The sequence below is a fragment of the Chanodichthys erythropterus genome, chromosome 3 (genome assembly GCF_024489055.1).
Source record: "Chanodichthys erythropterus isolate Z2021 chromosome 3, ASM2448905v1, whole genome shotgun sequence".
Taxonomy (NCBI): domain Eukaryota; kingdom Metazoa; phylum Chordata; class Actinopteri; order Cypriniformes; family Xenocyprididae; genus Chanodichthys; species Chanodichthys erythropterus.
Window position 1 is genome coordinate 47,287,441 of NC_090223.1, and position 15,815 is coordinate 47,303,255.

Genomic DNA, 15,815 nt, shown 5'->3' on the forward strand with positions numbered 1-15,815 from the left:
ATGTTGTTAGAACAAAGACATGATTTGAATATGTCTGATGCGGTTTTGTATTTTGGGATAAATGCATTGGACTGCATTGTGTTAAAATGTCTTATTTTTGGATAATTGCATATAAAATGTACATATTTTTAGTTACTACCAGAGTATCATCCAAACTATTTTCTATTTTTTTCTTTATTCCTTTAAATAAAAGTAAAACAATAATACAGTATTCAGTTTTATTTTTCATGCATCATTTTTTTTTAAAACATTGCTTCATGCTTGTTGGTTTCCTCTTTCAAATGTATTTCCTGTTCATTGCCACCTTCTTACATGCATCACACCATGCTTTTCACAGTAAGAAAATAAGCTTCTATCATCTATTTCTGTCATTAAGACTTCATCATTGCCTATCATCTGTTTGTTCCGACAATGCTTCTGCTTCAACAGTTGATAGGTCTCTTGCTGATCAACCTTGCTTATGGCGGTAAGTTCTCACCATTTTGTTTTCTCTGAGTTTCTTTCTGTGGGTTCCAGTCATCTTTTCAAAGTATTTTGATGGCTAAAGGCCACAAAGACCTCCTGGGAAGGAGTTCATAATAATGTTTGTAACCCTGTTTCTTTCTTGTGTCTTTGTAGCCTTATTTCTACTAAAACCCTGCTTTTCTTTAGATGGTCTCATAGATGATGCTGTTAGATCTGCATGTTCATTGAAATGCTATGTAAAAATGTTTAAAGCTATGGCACTGTGTAAAGTGTTCCATCTGATTTTATCTGAGAGGTCATATGAATTACTAAAGCCAAATATAAGTACCTTTTTTATTAGCCAAATGCTACTTTTTAAGAGTTTAGACGGTGCGCCAGTTGTTAAGTCTCTGAATAGAAACTGAAACACATGTGGGCAGTCCTGCAAGTAAGTTTCACACTTCTAACGCCCAAAAGTTTAACACGTTTTGAACTTTGTTTCTGTACTCAGTGTGGGAACATATGAATGAGATCATTTCATGTATATGAACGTTTATAGAGACTGAATTATTGATTTAATTAGTATGTAGATTTTTTTATTTATTTTTTTAGATGGATGCTGGTACTATTGTCTTTTGAGTGGTTTTAGGGCATCTCTAAATGTATTCTGAACGCTGGTAGGTGGTTGTTTTTCCAGCTCAGAGAAAATAGCGCACATCTCCTCAACAACCCACATGATTTGTCATTAATGTTTGTTGGAAATAAATATCTCTGAACTGCAGGATGTTATGTACCAAAGAGTACGATTTAGAGTGATGGGTGGTTTGTTCCCTAGCAACAAAAAAAAAACAATGCTTGCCTTAACAACCACTATAAACACAACAAACCAATGCAGTCAAATGACTCTTAGTGCCACAGACAAAATAAAGTCATACTGATTAAAACGACATGAGGATGAGTTATATATACAGGCATAACATTATGACCACTGGCTGGTGAAGTGAATAACACTGATTATCTCTTCATCACGGCACTTGTTAGTGGGTGGGATATATTAGGCAGCAAGTGAAAATTTTGTTCTCAAAGTTGATGTGTTAGAAGCTGTAAAAATGGGCAAGAGTAAGGATTTGAGCGAGTTTGAAAAGGGCCAAATTGTGATGGCTAGACGACTGGGTCAGAACATCTCCAAAACTGCAGCTCTTGTGGGGTTTTCCCGATCTGCAGTGGTCAGTGTCTATCAAAAGTGGTTCAAGGAAGGAACAGTGGTGAACCGGCGACAGGGTCATGGGCAGCCCAGACTCACTGATGCACGTGGGGAGTGAAGGCTGGACCATGTGGTCTGACGAGCTACTGTAGCTCAAATTGCTCAAGAAGTTAATGCTGGTTCTGGTACTGATCAGTACCCCATTTCCAGAAAAGTTGGGACATTTGATAAAATAACCTTTATTTAGCTGACAATAGTACAAAGAAATTTCTGATGTTTTCACTGACCAACTTAAATGTATTTTGTAAATATAAGCAAATTTTGATTTTGATGGCTGCAACAAACTCCAAAATAGTTGGGACAGAGGCATAATAAAAGTGAAAAGTTTATAGAATATTAGTAATTGGTCAGACAATCGTGATTGGGTTTAAAAGGAGCATCTCAGTCTTTGCCAGCAAAGATGGGCTGTGGCTTATCATTTTGTGCCAAATTTCATGAGAGAATTGTCAGACAAATCAAAAATCACATTTGTCAATGCAAAATTGCAATGATTTTAGGACTTTCACCATCTACCTTGCATAATATTGTAAAAAAAAAAAAAAAAAAACTTTAGGGAATCCAGAGAAATCTCAGTTCGCATAGGTCAAGGAGACCTCAGTATGTGCCTGGCCTTTGAGGCCTCAGATGGCACAGCATGAGAAACTGTTATGCTGCTGTGTTAAATACAGGCATATAGGCTTTTGAGTATGGAAAACTACTGTCTCTGAACAGTCTGCCGCTGCATCAAGAAATTCAACTCGTATCTCTGTTGCACAGGGAGAAATCTATACATCAATTCTATGCAGAGAAGGCAGTGAGTTCTCTGGGCCCGAGTTCATCTCATATGGTCCAAAACATAGTGTAAATGTATGAATTGAAGGACGTTGGACATTGAGTTTGTAGTCCCAAAGATGAAAGTGACCGTCCAGACTTTCATCAGTGACAAGTGCAAAAGCAAATGTCTGTCATCGTATATGGGTGCATCAGTGCAAAAGGCATGGGTGACTCGGATATGTGTGAAGATACCATTTATGTGGAGGCATATACAGTGGGTACGGAAAGTATTCAGACCCCCTTAAATTTTTCACTCTTTGTTATATTGCAGCCATTTGCTAAAATCATTTAAGTTCATTTTTTTCCTCATTAATGTACACACAGCACCCCATATTGACAGAAAAACACGGAATTGACATTTTTGCAGATTTATTAAAAAAGAAAAACTGAAATATCACATGGTCCTAAGTATTCAGACCCTTTGCTGTGACCCTCATATATTTAACTCAGGTGCTGTCCATTTCTTCTGATCATCCTTGAGATGGTTCTACACCTTCATTTGAGTCCAGCTGTGTTTGATTATACTGATTGGACTTGATTAGGAAAGCCACACACCTGTCTATATAAGACCTGACAGCTCACAGTGCATGTCAGAGCAAATGAGAATCATGAGGTCAAAGGAACTGCCTGAAGAGCTCAGAGACAGAATTGTGGCAAGGCACAGATCTGGCCAAGGTTAAAAAAAAATTTCTGCTGCACTTAAGGTTCCTAAGAGCACAGTGGCCTCCATAATCCTTAAATGGAAGACGTTTGGGATGACCAGAACCCTTCCTAGAGCTGGCCGTCCGGCCAAACTGAGCTATCAGGGGAGAAGAGTCTTGGTGAGAGAGGTAAAGAAGAACCCAAAGATCACTGTGGCTGAGCTCCAGAGATGCAGTCAGGAGATGGGAGAAAGTTGTAGAAAGTCAACCATCACTGCAGCCCTCCACCAGTTGGGGCTTTATGGCAGAGTGGCCCGACGGAAGCCTCTCCACAGTGCAAGACACATGAAAGCCCGCATGGAGTTTGCCAAAATGGTGAGAAATAAGATTCTCTGGTCTGATGAGACCAAGATAGAACTTAATTCTAAGCGGTATGTGTGAAGAAAACCAGGCACTGCTCATCACCTGTCCAATACAGTCCCACCAGTGAAGCATGGTGGTGGCAGCATCATGCTGTGGGGGTGTTTTTCAGCTGCAGGGACAGGACGACTGGTTGCAATCGAGGAAAAGATAAATGCGGCCAAGTACAGGGATATCCTGGATGAAAACTTTCTCCAGAGTGCTCAGGACCTCAGACTGGGCCGAAGGTTTACCTTCCAACAAGACAATGACCCTAAGCACACAGCTAAAATAACGAAGGAGTGGCTTCACAACAACTCTGTGACTGTTCTTGAATGACCCAGCCAGAACCCTGACTTAAACCCAATTGAGCATCTCTGGAGAGACCTAAAAATGGCTGTCCACCAATGTTTACCATCCAACCTGACAGAACTGGAGAGGATCTGCAAGGAGGAATGGCACAGGATCCCCAAATCCAGGTGTGAAAAACTTGTTGCATCTTTCCCAAAAAGACTCATGGCTGTATTAGATCAAAAGGGTGCTTCTACTAAATACTGAGCAAAGGGTCTGAATACTTAGGACCATGTGATATTTCAGTTTTTCTTTTTTAATAAATCTGCAAAAATGTCAACAAGTCTGTTTTTTATGTCAATGTGGGGTGCTGTGTGTACATTAATGAGGAAAAAAATGAACTTAAATGATTTTAGCAAATGGCTGCAATATAACAAAGAGTGAAAAATTTAAGGGGGTCTGAATACTTTCCATAGCCACTGTATTAGGATTATATAGAGATATATACTGCCATCGGGATGACATCTTTTGTGGGACGTCCATGGTTATTAGATCAAGACAATGTCAACTCTCATTCTGCATGTGCTACAACAGCATGATTTCATAGATGTGTGGATGTGACTGATTGGCCATCAGATCTGACTGAAAATGTATGGCCAATCATGAAAAAAGGAATCAGACAAGGATGACCACAGTGTGTTGAGCAGCTTTAATTTTGTATATAGTGAGATTGGGCAAAAATTTTGCTTGCAAAACTTCACTAATCCCAAATTATTAAAAAGTGTACCATCGACATGTCTTCAGAATCAGAAAACGTTAGCACGCTTTGATCGATGGTTTGGAGATCACATGTTTCTCCATTCAAGAGCGCATTTCCTGTTCTGCACATCCGCGAGAAAACAGTTGATTATTTACGCACGAAAGCTCACAGAAATGTGAAAATGGTAAACCTTAATTGTATGAATCTTTCTGTCAATGTTTTGAAAACGTATATAAATAAATAACAAAAAAAAAAATCACTGTCTTCACTGCAAAATTAATAATTAAATATAGATTAATTTTTATTAAAGCTACAAAAGTTATTCAGACTTGAGCAGGTTTATTAGGCTGCTGTCACTTTAAGACCTTCCACACATGATGCAGATCTGCATCCTATTTTCTCAACTCTTTGTTCATTTAGGATTTTGACTCATTTAAATGGTTAGTTCACCCAAAAATGAAAATTATGTCATTAATTACTCATGTCGTTTCACACCTGTAAGACCTTCGTTCATCTTCAGAACACAAATTAAGATATTTTTGATAAAATCCGATGGCTCAGTGAGGCCTCCATTGACAGCAATTAACACTTTCAGATGCACAGAAAGCTCCTAAAGAAATATTTAAAACAGTTCATGTGACTACAGTGGTTCAACCTTAATGTTATGAAGTGACGAGAATACTTTTTGTGCACCAAAAAAACTAAATAACAACTTTATGCAACAATATCTAGTGATGGGTGATTTCAAAACACTGCTTCATGAAGCTTCAAAGCTTTACATATCTTTTGTTTCGAATCAGTGGTTTGGATCGAAATTTCAATAGTTCACGTGACTTTGGCAGTTTGATTCACACTCCGAACCACTGATTTGAAACAAAAGATTCATAAAGATATCAATATCTCTGAAATCTGTTCCCACAGAGACTCCAGACAGTGTGTCCATCAGCACTGTGAATCACACCGGACCAATGATTGAGGGAAACCAGTATGAGCTTCAGTGTGACGTTCTCAATGTGGCTCCTGTTCAGAATCTCACTGTCAAATGGTACAAAGGAGAGACTCTGGTGAATCAAACCACCTTCACTGACACCATCAAGACTCCAGTGGATAAAACAGCCACACTCATGATCCGTCCAGACAGATCTGATGATGGAGTTCAGTACAGGTGTGAAGCAGAGCTGAATCTGGGAGAAGAAGGACCTCAACCTCCTCCTAAAGTCACATCGGATCCTCTCAGCATTACTGTACATTGTAAGTAATATCCGTCAGCTTCTATTATTAATATTTTTAGAATACAGTGCAGATGCAAAACCTCTTGAACTGTGTTTTTGCTCCTTCCTGTAGATAAACCGATCATCAATGAGACCAAACTGCCCTCCACAGTGTCTGTGTTTCGAAAACATCCAGTGGTGCTTGTTTGTAAAGCCGAAGGAAACCCAGAACCAACAATCAGCTGGAATCTCGGCACAAATAATACAGTTTATAGTGAAACTCTTACTATAACAGATTCAACACCAGAAGATCTGTCCTGCATTGCAAACAATTCTGTTGGCACTGACACCAGACATGTAAAAGTGTCCGTAAAAGGTAACTGTGCATTTTCTTTCTATCATTTTAAGTGACAGACAGGCTGAGCCAGAGGTGTTTAGTTGGTGTGGGACCTTGACTGATGCATTACATGGGAAAAGAAATTCAGCTTCAGTTACAGAAGTGCCAGACAAAACTGCATTGCATTTAGACCTTCAAAGATTACACAGGTCATGAACATGTTGTGTTTTATTCGGCATGAGAGCGGGGCAACGGGTCACAGACCTTTGGTTGAGAGTCTAATTGGCACACAAAATAGGAAACAATTCGGTAGCTGTCTGTCATTATCTGATTGGTTGAATTCTACAGGATTTCCAGGAGACGTGTGTGTCGTGTTTTTTTAGTTTTTTAAATTTTTGAACTTTCTCATACATTTCGACACATTGTTACAACACTAATTTTATGTTTTAAAACAAATTATTAGTAAACTGTTTGTGTTTCTTAAAAAATGATTGCTTCAGTTAATATTTTGCTAGACAGAACCTTATAATTCAAGCGGAAAGTGTTTTTTTTAGAATTAGAAGGTTTTGTCTGAATGTGACCTGTTCCAAAAATCCCCATTTACAAATTTAAGAGGATTTTGATATTTACATTTAGGGTCTCTGTCATTTTCATGTATGAAAGAGACTTGTTCCCCATATCATTTTTCCTATATGGAATGCAAAATATTTGAAGCTCAGTATCTCAAAACCGCTCAGAATGCAGACAGAAAAAGTTGGGGTATTGTCTAGAATAATGATGAAATCCCATCAAAATACATGTTTTTATTGTACAAAAAGTATTATTGAAACAAAATGAAGTTCATTCATTTCATAAAACAAACATTGCGCTTATTGTCGCCTGTATATTTTAACTGCTGAGGATCATAAGTGTGCCCGCTAAGTGATTAAAAGACACTTTTCCACACCTTGCACTTTTTCATTCCACTGCCCTGCATCTCATGTTTCTAAACGTGTTCTGCTCCTAAGGCATTATTGTTTTTATTGCTCACATTTTGCTGAGGTTTATCACTTCTGTAAGCAATTGAATTTAAAGGGTTAGTGAAATTTCTGTCATTATTTGAGTACTCACCCTCATGTCGTCCCAAACCCGTAAGACCTTCGTTTGGCTTCGGAACACAAATTGAGATATTTTGGAGGAAATATGAGTGTATCTGATCCACGCATAGACAGCAACGACATTACACCTTTTGAGGTCCAGAAAGGTACTAAAGACATCCTTAAAACCGGCGACTACAGTGACTACAGTGGTTCTACCTTTGTTATGAAGCGACGAGAATACTTTTGTGTGCAAAAACAAAACAAAAATAATGGCTTTATTCAACAAATTTGTCTGTCCCCTGTCATACTGAGTAATTAATGACAGAAATTTCATTTTTGGGTGAACTAACCTTTTAAGTTTGACATTGCCAAATATGTCAAGGACTTTTTCACAGTAATGTATTGATAGATGAGGGCCCAAACTGATTTATAAATTATGCTTTTATTCTGTGATAGAGTTTCACTGGTTTTCAATCACATCTATTTCTGTAGACGGTGACTGTCCTGTTGAGCTCAACCCACAGAGAGTTGTTGTGAGGTACGGCGGTTCTGTGGCAGCCGACTGCAAAACTTTTGTCCAGCATCATGGGATGGGATGGGAAGCCAGTGAGGGAGCAGTGTCCATGAGCAGAGACAATCTGATCACATGGAAAGTGTCAGACCTGAGAGAATGGGACATAGAACCATTCTGCTACATAAACCATGATAAACAGTGTTCATTATATCTCCCAGTGACTATTTACAGTGAGTTTCTCTTGATATTTTTATCTTTCATTTTCAGAAATATCTAATGTATGAACATTCATGACTGCAGATATCAGAGTGTGTAAATCTTCCTCCACAGAGACTCCAGACAGTGTGTCCATCAGCACTGTGAATCACATCGGACCAATGATTGAGGGAAACCAGTATGAGCTTCAGTGTGACGTTCTCAATGTGGCTCCTGTTCAGAATCTCACTGTCAAATGGTACAAAGGAGAGACTCTGGTGGATCAAACCACCTTCACTGACACCATCAAGACTCCAGTGAATGAAACAGTCACACTCATGATCCGTCCAGACAGATCTGATGATGGAGTTCAGTACAGGTGTGAAGCAGAGCTGAATCTGGGAGAAGAAGGACCTCAACCTCCTCCTAAAGTCACATCAAAACCTCTCAGCATTACTGTACATTGTAAGTAATATCCATCAGCTTCTATTATTAATATTTTTAGAATACAGGGCAGATGCAAAACCTCTTGAACTGTGTTTTTGCTCCTTCCTGTAGATAAACCGATCATCATTGAGACCAAACTGCCCTCCACAGTGTCTGTGTTTCGTGGATATACAGTGGTGATTGTTTGTAAAGCCGAAGGAAACCCAGAACCAACAATCAGCTGGAATCTCGGCACAAATAATACAGTTTATAATGAAACTCTCACTATAACAGATTCAACACCAGAGGATCTGTCCTGCATTGCAAACAATTCTGTTGGCAACACCACCAGACATGTAAAAGTGTCCGTAAAAGGTAACTGTGCATTTTCTTTCTATCATTTTAAGTGACAGACAGGCTGAGCCAGAGGTGTTTAGTTGGTGTGGGACCTTGACTGATGCATTACATGGGAAAAGAAATTCAGCTTCAGTTACAGAAGTGCCAGACAAAACTGCATTGCATTTAGACCTTCAAAGATTACACAGGTCATGAACATGTTGTGTTTTATTCGGCATGAGAGCGGGGCAACGGGTCACAGACCTTTGGTTGAGAGTCTAATTGGCACACAAAATAGGAAACAATTCGGTAGCTGTCTGTCATCATCTGATTGGTTGAATTCTACAGGATTTCCAGGAGACGTGTGTGTCGTGTTTTTTTAACGGTCCACCTAGAAGCAAAGCGGTATTGGTGCCAAACCCCCACATGGAAGAAGAAAGCTGTCATTGTTTTCAAAATTTTGAGACTCACTGATTTTTTTGAAGAGGCACTGCTTCCCTTGCCTCCTTGGAGGAAACACACGGACCCAAACACACATACATGCACACGCACACATACATTTTGTCCCCACAATGTAAGGTTTATCATTATCATTACATTTAGGATTTTGACTCATTTAAGACAGTCCTTATGAGGATACTTGACAAAACGGGCATTTTGGCATAATTTTGTGTTTTTATTTTCCTGATAAAAAGTATGCGTTAACGTGTTAATTTAGACATTGCTAATATATATATATATATATATATATATATATATATATATATATATATATATATATATATATATATATATATATATATATATATATATATATACACACACCGTGGACACACACACCCAGAGCAGTGGGCAGCCAATTTTGCTGTGGTGCCTGGGGAATGATTGGGGGTTCGGTAGTCTCTGGTGGTTAAATATAATGCTTCATTCTCATTGAACTGCTCCGCTGACAGGACAGACGATTTTGTCTTGGGTTGGGAGGGATATAATGACACAAAGTACACTGAAGTGATCACCAAAAGAGTGGATGTGATGGACTGGGAGATGCAGCTAACTTGTTACTTTCAATCTAATGAAACACAGTGTTCAGAGAAACTCTCAGTTATTGTTTACAGTGAGTGTTTTAATCTCAAATCATGCAAAACAAATACTTTTCTGGAATTTACTCAGGACTGTGGTGTGGATATCAATATCTCTGAAATCTGTTCCCACAGAGACTCCAGACAGTGTGTCCATCAGCACTGTGAATCCCACCGGACCAATGATTGAGGGAAACCAGTATGAGCTTCAGTGTGACGTTCTCAATGTGGCTCCTGTTCAGAATCTCACTGTCAAATGGTACAAAGGAGAGACTCTGGTGGATCAAACCACCTTCACTGACACCATCAAGACTCCAGTGGATAAAACAGCCACACTCATGATCCGTCCAGACAGATCTGATGATGGAGTTCAGTACAGGTGTGAAGCAGAGCTGAATCTGGGAGCAGAAGGACCTCAACCTCCTCCTAAAGTCATATCAGATCCTCTCAGCATTACTGTACATTGTAAGTAAGATTCGTCAGCTTCTATTATTAATCTTTTAAGAACATCAGATCAAGCAGACTTTTATTGGTTGCAGCACTTACAATGTGACAGTGGCTGTATCCGAAATCGCATACTTCCTTACTAGTAGGTGAAAAGACATCATGCAACAAAAGAAGTATGTCTGAAATAACAGTACTTATAAAGGTGCAAAAAGTACCCAGATGACCTACTTCTTGATTGTGAAGTGTGTTTATGATGGACACTTTACTATCCCATGAGGCCACGGGAGAAGATTTATGAATGGCAGTGAAGGGCGTTATTATCACATGATAATGACATCCGTGCGATGTAGTACATCAGGATTACATACTACGCACACTCATATCCATATATAGAACATACTTTTTTAGCGTTTGTGAAGTAATTACTAATTCAAAATAAGTAGCCTATCTAATCAAGAGTCGAACACAGCCAGTGTGCAACTTTTTCTTGTCAAATTTGTAAATTTGAGTAGTTTTGTTGAAAACAACAGGATTAAAATGAATATGGATTAACATAAGAAATGTATGATACAGTGCAGATGCAAAACCTCTTGAACTGTGTTTTTGCTCCTTCCTGTAGATAAACCGATCATCAATGAGACCAAACTGCCCTCCACAGTGTCTGTGTTTCGTGGATATACAGTGGTGATTGTTTGTAAAGCCGAAGGAAACCCAGAACCAACAATCAGCTGGAATCTCGGCACAAATAATACAGTTTATAGTGAAACTCTTACTATAACAGATTCAACACCAGAAGATCTGTCCTGCATTGCAAACAATTCTGTTGGCACTGACATCAGACATGTAAAAGTGTCCGTAAAAGGTAACTGTGCATTTTCTTTCTATCATTTTAAGTGACAGACAGGCTGAGCCAGAGGTGTTTAGTTGGTGTGGGACCTTGACTGATGCATTACATGGGAAAAGAAATTCAGCTTCAGTTACAGAAGTGCCAGACAAAACTGCATTGCATTTAGACCTTCAAAGATTACACAGGTCATGAACATGTTGTGTTTTATTCGGCATGAGAGCGGGGCAACGGGTCACAGACCTTTGGTTGAGAGTCTAATTGGCACACAAAATAGGAAACAATTCGGTAGCTGTCTGTCATTATCTGATTGGTTGAATTCTACAGGATTTCCAGGAGACGTGTGTGTCGTGATTTTTTAGTTTTTTAAATTTTTGAACTTTCTCATACATTTCGACACATTGTTACAACACTAATTTTATGTTTTAAAACAAATTATTAGTAAACTGTTTGTGTTTCTTAAAAAATGATTGCTTCAGTTAATATTTTGCTAGACAGAACCTTATAATTCAAGCGGAAAGTGTTTTTTTTAGAATTAGAAGGTTTTGTCTGAATGTGACCTGTTCCAAAAATCCCCATTTACAAATTTAAGAGGATTTTGATATTTACATTTAGGGTCTCTGTCATTTTCATGTATGAAAGAGACTTGTTCCCCATATCATTTTTCCTATATGGAATGCAAAATATTTGAAGCTCAATATCTCAAAACCGCTCAGAATGCAGACAGAAAAAGTTGGGGTATTGTCTAGAATAATGATGAAATCCCATTAAAATACATGTTTTTATTGTACAAAAAGTATTATTGAAACAAAATGAAGTTCATTCATTTCATAAAACAAACATTGCGCTTATTGTCGCCTGTATATTTTAAATGCTGAGGATCATAAGTGTGCCCGCTAAGTGATTAAAAGACACTTTTCCACACCTTGCACTTTTTCATTCCACTGCCCTGCATCTCATGTTTCTAAACGTGTTCTGCTCCTAAGGCATTATTGTTTTTATTGCTCACATTTTGCTGAGGTTTATCACTTCTGTAAGCAATTGAATTTAAAGGGTTAGTGAAATTTCTGTCATTATTTGAGTACTCACCCTCATGTCGTCCCAAACCCGTAAGACCTTCGTTTGGCTTCGGAACACAAATTGAGATATTTTGGAGGAAATATGAGTGTATCTGATCCACGCATAGACAGCAACGACATTACACCTTTTGAGGTCCAGAAAGGTACTAAAGACATCCTTAAAACCGGCGACTACAGTGACTACAGTGGTTCTACCTTTGTTATGAAGCGACGAGAATACTTTTGTGTGCAAAAACAAAACAAAAATAATGGCTTTATTCAACAAATTTGTCTGTCCCCTGTCATACTGAGTAATTTGTGAATTTGGGTGAACTAACCTTTTAAGTTTGACATTGCCAAATATGTCAAGGACTTTTTCACAGTAATGTATTGATAGATGAGGGCCCAAACTGATTTATAAATTATGCTTTTATTCTGTGATAGAGTTTCACTGGTTTTCAATCACATCTATTTCTGTAGACGGTGACTGTCCTGTTGAGCTCAACCCACAGAGAGTTGTTGTGAGGTACGGCGGTTCTGTGGCAGTTAACTGTAGCACTAATGTCCCACATGATGGGATGGGATGGGAAGCCAGTGAGGGACTAGTGCCCATGAGCTCATCAGTCAATCTGATCACATGGAGAGTGTCAAACCTGACAGAATGGGACACAGAACCATTCTGCTTCATAAACCCTAAAGGTGGTAAACAGTGTGCATCATATCTCCCAGTGACTATTTACAGTGAGTTTCTCTGTTATTGATATTTTTATCTTTCATTCTTAGAAATATCTACATTCATGACTGCAGATATCAGAGTGTGTAAATCTGTTCCCACAGAGACTCCAGACAGTGTGTCCATCAGCACTGTGAATCCCATCGGACCAATGATTGAGGGAAACCAGTATGAGCTTCAGTGTGACGTTCTCAATGTGGCTCCTGTTCAGAATCTCACTGTCAAATGGTACAAAGGAGAGACTCTGGTGAATCAAACCACCTTCACTGACACCATCAAGACTCCAGTGGATAAAACAGCCACACTCATGATCCGTCCAGACAGATCTGATGATGGAGTTCAGTACAGGTGTGAAGCAGAGCTGAATCTGGGAGCAGAAGGACCTCAACCATCTCCTAAAGACACATCGGATTCTCTCAGCATTACTGTACATTGTAAGTAAACAAAACATTGTTTTTGCCTCCATTCTCCACACATGTAAAGAAGCAAGAAATACCCTTAAAATACAAACCGATAAGTAAGTTCTTATGTTTGCAATGTTTTTCTTTCTTTTTCAGATAAGCCACAAATTAATCTTTGTGAGGGCTGGTCTCCAAAGAACGGGACACCATTGGTTTCATATCCAAATTTAAATTATATTAAGGGTAACCCTCGTCCAAACATCTCTTGGAGACGCAAATCATCACTACTCAGTGCTTCTGTACCTCTTAACACAAATGATTCAGGCAAATACGAACTCACTGCAAGTAATGAACTTGGTCATTTCACGTGTTCCATAAACATCTTAGTAGAGTGTAAGTGTGAGAGTTCTTCTGCATTAAAACCTGATGTTTTGTGTCTCTGATTGTTTTTTTGTTATCAAATTTAAAAATGATGATCATTTTCTTACAAAAATAGATCCTCCAAAGCTGAACTGCAGTGAGAGATACGAAGTAAAAGAGCAAACAGACTGGCAACCTCCTTGTTTAGCTGATGGATTACCAAAGCCTGATATCGTCCTCTACAAAAATGGAAAAAATCTCAAGCTTCCCTTTTACCTCAAATGGAATGATAGTGGCTTGTATCACTTAAATGCAACTAACAAACATGGATCTGTGATTTCTTATTTCACTCTAAATATCCTGTGTAAGAAAAAATATTCTTCAGTACTGTATATATTTTCAACAACCTCTGTTGCCACTGAAATAAAAAAGACAACTAACTTTCTTCCAACACAGATGCCCCAATGATTCATGCCAGCCAAGACAAGTTTTCTGTGGAAGAAGACAGCAGTATAACCCTAGAGTGCAATTCGACTGGTAACCCAGAACCTGATGTGTGGTGGAGCTTTAATAATAAGAACATCTCCACTGGGAGGCGCTACATCGTCAGAGCCACGTCTACCAGTGCTGGAGTTTATACATGCAGTGCCAAGAGTAATGTTGGACACAAGGACAAGAACTTCGTAGTGGAGATAAAAGGTTTGGGCTATGATATCAGATATTAATCTGATATCCTCTATACCATGAGATATTAAATGATAGTTTAACCTTTTTAATTGTGTGACATCACTGTTCACGTCCATTAATTTATCCACAAAATTAATGTTATGCTAATATTTTTGAATTTTATTAGTTCTTCATTAACTGAAATATACATTTTGTTTTCCTTTTTAGGCAAGCCTCCAAACTACATTCCATATGTTGTAGTGGCACTGCTTGTAGTGCTTATCATTTTATTATGTCTTTATTTGTGGAAAAGGAAAAAAACTTCTGGAAGTTATGATATACAGCCAGAGTATGAAATGTTCCTGTTAAGCAATGGAGGAACATCCTAACATTGAACAAACACGATATAGTCTATTGAACATTCAGATTAAAATGAATAAATACATTCGATAAAAAAACGGTTATATTGTTTAATATTGTGTAAAAGCTCATAGGCCTACAACAGGTATCACTTCTATGTATGATATGTTGGTGTCATAGAAGAATGTCTGAGATGATAAAATATAAACTTGTAAGTTATCTTGTTACATAAAATGTTTTCCTGATGGTTATGCACTGACTTTTATATGCACAATGTTGTTAGACTGTGAAAGCAGGTTTAATAGTGTTTGTGGAAAAAAAAAAACCTCTTTGTGGTAAATAACTTGTTAGTTTTGTTAAGAATGTTTATGCATAAATGCAGATATTGAAAAACATCACCCCAGATTCATGCTTTTAAAAAACTGTATGAAAGTAATGGACAATATTTAAGCTATAAATTTGCTTTCCATGTCTGACACGTTTGAGAACACTTTTCATTTATTTGCTGTTGTTGTTGTTCTTTTAAAACATGTATTTTTTTTATGTGACTTTAGTCTGTTGTTCTTTTAATAATGATGCAAAAAGGGGGATTTTTAAAAAAAATAATAATATTAATCATACTGAAAGATTATACTACTTGTGGCAAAATTTCTTGTTCAGAATTCATGTTTAGAAAATATTTTGTTCAGAGCCTATAAAAAAGTGACCTAAAGCCCAATAATAAACTAATATATATATATATATATATATATATATATATATATATATATATATATATATATATATATATATATATATAGGCAGGCCTATATACACACACACACACATACAGTATTTATTATTGGGCCAAAATATACATTGTTGTAGAGGAATATTTATATTTATTTCTGGCTTCATAGATCCAAAATAGTTACCTTACTGACCATTGTATAATAGCAACCTAACAAAAATATACTGTATAGAACAGCAACATGTTTTTTTTTTTTTGTCTTTTAATGTTTTACTGATTAATAAAACGAATGGAAAATGGTTTCAAGACGTATGTTTTCAAGAGTATTGTTAATGGTTATTGACGTGTGGTGTTAATAATTTAATAAAGGTCATGTCCTTCCCATCTGTTGAAGTTCTCTCACTTCGACATGCAGTCTGAAAGCTGG

General features: G+C 37.7%; 1 protein-coding gene across 3 annotated transcripts; it reads left to right on the top strand.

Moving 5' to 3' along the window:
* The first annotated feature begins 286 nt into the window (after positions 1–286).
* On the top strand, positions 287–15,661 carry icam5 (intercellular adhesion molecule 5). Of its 3 annotated transcripts, XM_067382571.1 has the most exons (14): positions 287–466; positions 5,534–5,863; positions 5,957–6,199; positions 7,732–7,983; positions 8,084–8,413; positions 8,507–8,749; positions 9,925–10,254; positions 10,856–11,098; positions 12,619–12,879; positions 12,976–13,305; positions 13,429–13,665; positions 13,769–13,996; positions 14,089–14,331; positions 14,527–15,661. In XM_067382571.1, exons 1-14 carry the CDS (start codon positions 412–414, stop codon positions 14,685–14,687), a joined length of 3,486 nt encoding a protein of 1,161 aa, XP_067238672.1. In that variant the 5' UTR covers positions 287–411; the 3' UTR covers positions 14,688–15,661. The 3 variants fall into 3 exon arrangements, with proteins under 3 accessions (XP_067238672.1, XP_067238674.1, XP_067238673.1); XM_067382573.1 differs by lacking the exon at positions 12,619–12,879; XM_067382572.1 differs by lacking the exon at positions 7,732–7,983.
* The last annotated feature ends 154 nt before the right edge of the window (positions 15,662–15,815 follow it).

Bases quoted from the DNA above. Each gene is read 5' to 3' on its own strand.
- icam5 (XM_067382571.1), top strand. From the start codon at position 412: ATGCTTCTGCTTCAACAGTTGATAGGTCTCTTGCTGATCAACCTTGCT. The intron at 11,099-12,618 runs GTAACTGTGCAT...CTATTTCTGTAG, and splicing joins TGTAAAAGTGTCCGTAAAAG to ACGGTGACTGTCCTGTTGAG. The intron at 13,306-13,428 runs GTAAGTAAACAA...TTTCTTTTTCAG, and splicing joins TCTCAGCATTACTGTACATT to ATAAGCCACAAATTAATCTT.